Below are 3,454 nucleotides of genomic sequence, written 5' to 3' on the forward strand. Positions count from 1 at the left end.
ATTATTGACACTGAAAATTAGTCCGAGGTACGTGTAATGAATCCTTTCATCGAGATACTTGATTTTGTCCGATCATACGTGATGTTCAGAGGACGCAGACTTCACTCCTGAAATACCGGTAAGCACAGCAAAGGCGCACTCGAGCCTGTGAGGTTAAAGCCCAGGAAAGGAGTTGGTTTGGGCTTAACCTGGGTGATATAGCCCCGTTAATTTTGTGAAATTTTACAGAATCTTTGGTCCGTACTTGTTGCCTAGGTACATCTGGATAATAATCGAAAACCATGGTATATAAAAATGTATTTCTTTTCATTCGCGGAGTGATTCAACGTGATAGTTTGGACACATCGTGGACAAGATATCCAGTGCAGAGTTAGGAAAATATAATAAGTTAATACATTTTTGTTTTTATGCTCAGTTCTTAAATAATATGGTATTTTGACCAATTATTGTAAGAAATAAATTAGCCTTTTCTACTTATGTCACTAAGTATTGAGAACGTATTTTGAATATTCATAAAGTATTGGGAGGAAGATGGTGCAAAAATAGGTTATTCCGTTGTACCATACTTGTTTTACTAATATTATTTTCTGCAACCTCTGATCCAGTGCCTACTTTTATTAACTGTACACGGCAATTGATTTGTCACAAGATAAGATCGCGCACTTGAAGCTCCACGTGACTAATCTTGGGTACTTCACTGTTGGACGAACAGTGTTGACCATTGGTCCATCACTGGAAGTGGGGCTTGTCACTTTTTAATTTGCCAGCAAGCCTCGACAGTGTCTTCATCATGCATTTGCTACACCAGGCTATGCTGCTGTTTGCAGCTTACTTCTTCTTAAATGTTGATGCTGAATCGAAGGTCCGAAGCTTGAATCGCGCAGTGTCGAAGAATCCGATCAACCGCTACCTGAGGGTTGTGAGTGACGACGAAAGAGGATATATCAGCTTTCTCGGCCTCGAGAAAACACAGGAATGGATTAATTCTCTGGTGAAGAAAATAATCGCGAGCCCAAAGCCGACCCAGGATAATATTCCCGACGAAACGCTATCACATGTGCTCAATGCAGTAAGCCCACTAAAGAATAGCATTTCAGCTGCTACCAAGCATCAAAGTCCCCAGATCCAGATGTGGCTCAACGAAGGGAAATCAACAGGAGAAGTGTTTAAGCTGCTTGAATTGAAAAAATTCACGCTCCCAAACTTCAAAATAGCTGATGGCACGCTGTTCGATCAACCAAGCTTTCACACTTGGGTGCAGTACGTGGACGATTTCAACGCAAAGAACCCTATGAAGCAAGAATCGATGACCCCGTCTTTATTGACTGCTTACAGCGACGTAACCCTGTCAAAAGCCCTTGCGCTGGCGAAAAAAGGCCCGACCACTGAGGCTCTCGCCACTAAACTAAGGAAGGAACAAATTCAGTGGTGGCTGAAAGACGACAAAACCCCAGAGACTGTTTTCAAATTGTTTATGCTCGACATGATCTACTGACGAATCCGCAGTTTGTCGCTTGGACCAAGTACGTAAAAGACTTTAATGTCAAGTACCCGAGAAAGGAAACTTCGATGGTATTCCCGATTGCAGCTCATTACGGCGACGACGCTTTGTTTGGAGTACTGGAAGCTGCGAAGAAAGTTGAATCGACAAAAGAACTAGCGTCAAAACTGCAGGCGGAGCAGATAAAAAAAGCTGCTGAGCAGCAATGAATCTCCCACGTATGTCTTCAAAGCGTTCAATCTTGACGAGACAGGAGACACAGCTCTAGACAGCCCGTTGTTTAAGACTTGGCTCAACTACATGAAGACATTCAACGACCAAAACCCCAGCAAAAAAGAGAGTATCCTGACTTCAATTAATAAATAATATCAAGATAATGGTGTGGCGAAGATAGTTGACGAAGCGATGAAGAACCCGAGAACAGAAACGCTTGCGAAGGAGCTACAGGCAGAACGATACAATCGTTGGCTGGCCGGCGAGAATTCTCCTGAAAGCGCTTTCAACGCGTTTGTATTGCACAGGCCTGGAGCGAGTGATGATATTCATTTCAAGAAACATCCTGGTGGCAACCTTCACTTTACGCAAATCGACAATGTATCAGACGACCTCCTTTCCAGTGCAGATTTCACGTTTTGGAAGCAATATTTAGATGATTTCAACACCATGTACCCCGACAACCAAGCGTCTATGCTCAAGATTCTGCAAACATTCTACACTGACGAGGCTCTAAAGAAACTGCTCGATACGGCGCGTAAAAATCCTCGTACGCAGGAGTTAGCATCGAATTTGGAGGCCGCCATGTCTAAAGTGTGAGCTCGTGTGAAGAAACCCTAGCGCAGTTTGCAGCTCGTTAGCGAAGCTGGTCATCAGCTGCTGATTTACCCTATGCAGCGAAGATTCGAGTACATTATATCGATATGGGCAGTCGAGTTCGTATGACTGCAATCTAAAACACGTTTTTAAGCCAAACTCGTAAGATCGTGTAAGAGGAAACCGTAATTCCTATAGGTACATGACGACGCGTACCACGTAGCTTGCCAATGGTTCATTTTAGCGAACAGAGATACGTGGTATGTAACCTCTACCGCCTGCTAAGATCTATGGTTAGGCGAATAGTTACCGCGACCCATTAAGCCACATACATTATCTGCACGACTCCAAACAGTATTCAAGAGTTGACCAGAATGTTCTATCTTCGGCGTGTTAGATTTAGTATGACATGCCGATGCACCAAAGCAGTCGTGGAAACACGACCACATTCGCTTTGACTGGTTATTCTTGTTGGTGTCAGATTTTTCTTTGTTGGTGTTGTTGGTATTCACTCGATTTCGCAGAAGTAGCTAATTCCGTGTTATAAACGGTAAAGCTCTGTTTTTTTACTTACAATCAATTAACCCCTCATTCACCATTGTCGGGGATCCGACAAACAGGTGAGATTGGGCTTCACCACGGCCGGGTAAAAGTTTGCCCCCGAATGGGTACAGGAAGGCAACTCGTAAAGACGGTTGGTTTCGAGTGACCGAATCAAGCAGGAAATGGGAGTTATGAAAGCTTTTGCTATTGTTTTCTTCCGTTTTATTATCGCAACGCGCAACCTGTACGAGCGACGTATGCTTTCGCAGATTTTTTATGGCATACAATCTGAAAATATAACCCATATAGCATGGTTTAATTGTAAACATATGTTAAATAGAATCATTGGCTATCTAGTCGAAAATGGCGACTGGCTAAGGCCGTCCGAGGGTTGGTTCCTAGGGGGGAGGCTGTGACCCGCGCCGTTCGTGGTAAATTACCACATCAGGAGAGAGCGGTCCGGATCGGTCCATTCGCAAAGACTTAGACGAAGATCGATAAGACGCCAAAAGATGATCAGGATGCCCACAGGGGAGGACAAGTGGAGACTGGTAGCAGTGCTAATCGCTTGCCCCGGCGACAAGGTCTCCAGGCGAGGTG

General features: G+C 44.2%; 1 protein-coding gene across 1 annotated transcript; it reads left to right on the forward strand.

The window, feature by feature from the left end:
- Window positions 1–790: 790 nt before the first annotated feature.
- PITG_09109 (secreted RxLR effector peptide protein, putative) lies at window positions 791–1,495 on the forward strand (the record flags this gene model as incomplete). The annotated part of the gene is made up of 1 exon (XM_002903388.1): window positions 791–1,495. The coding sequence occupies one exon, from the start codon at window positions 791–793 to the stop codon at window positions 1,493–1,495; it is 705 nt and encodes a 234-aa protein (XP_002903434.1).
- Between the last annotated feature and the right edge of the window lie 1,959 nt (window positions 1,496–3,454).

The sequence above is a fragment of the Phytophthora infestans genome, genomic scaffold, assembly GCF_000142945.1.
Source record: "Phytophthora infestans T30-4 supercont1.14 genomic scaffold, whole genome shotgun sequence".
Classification (NCBI taxonomy): Eukaryota; Oomycota; class Peronosporomycetes; order Peronosporales; family Peronosporaceae; genus Phytophthora; species Phytophthora infestans.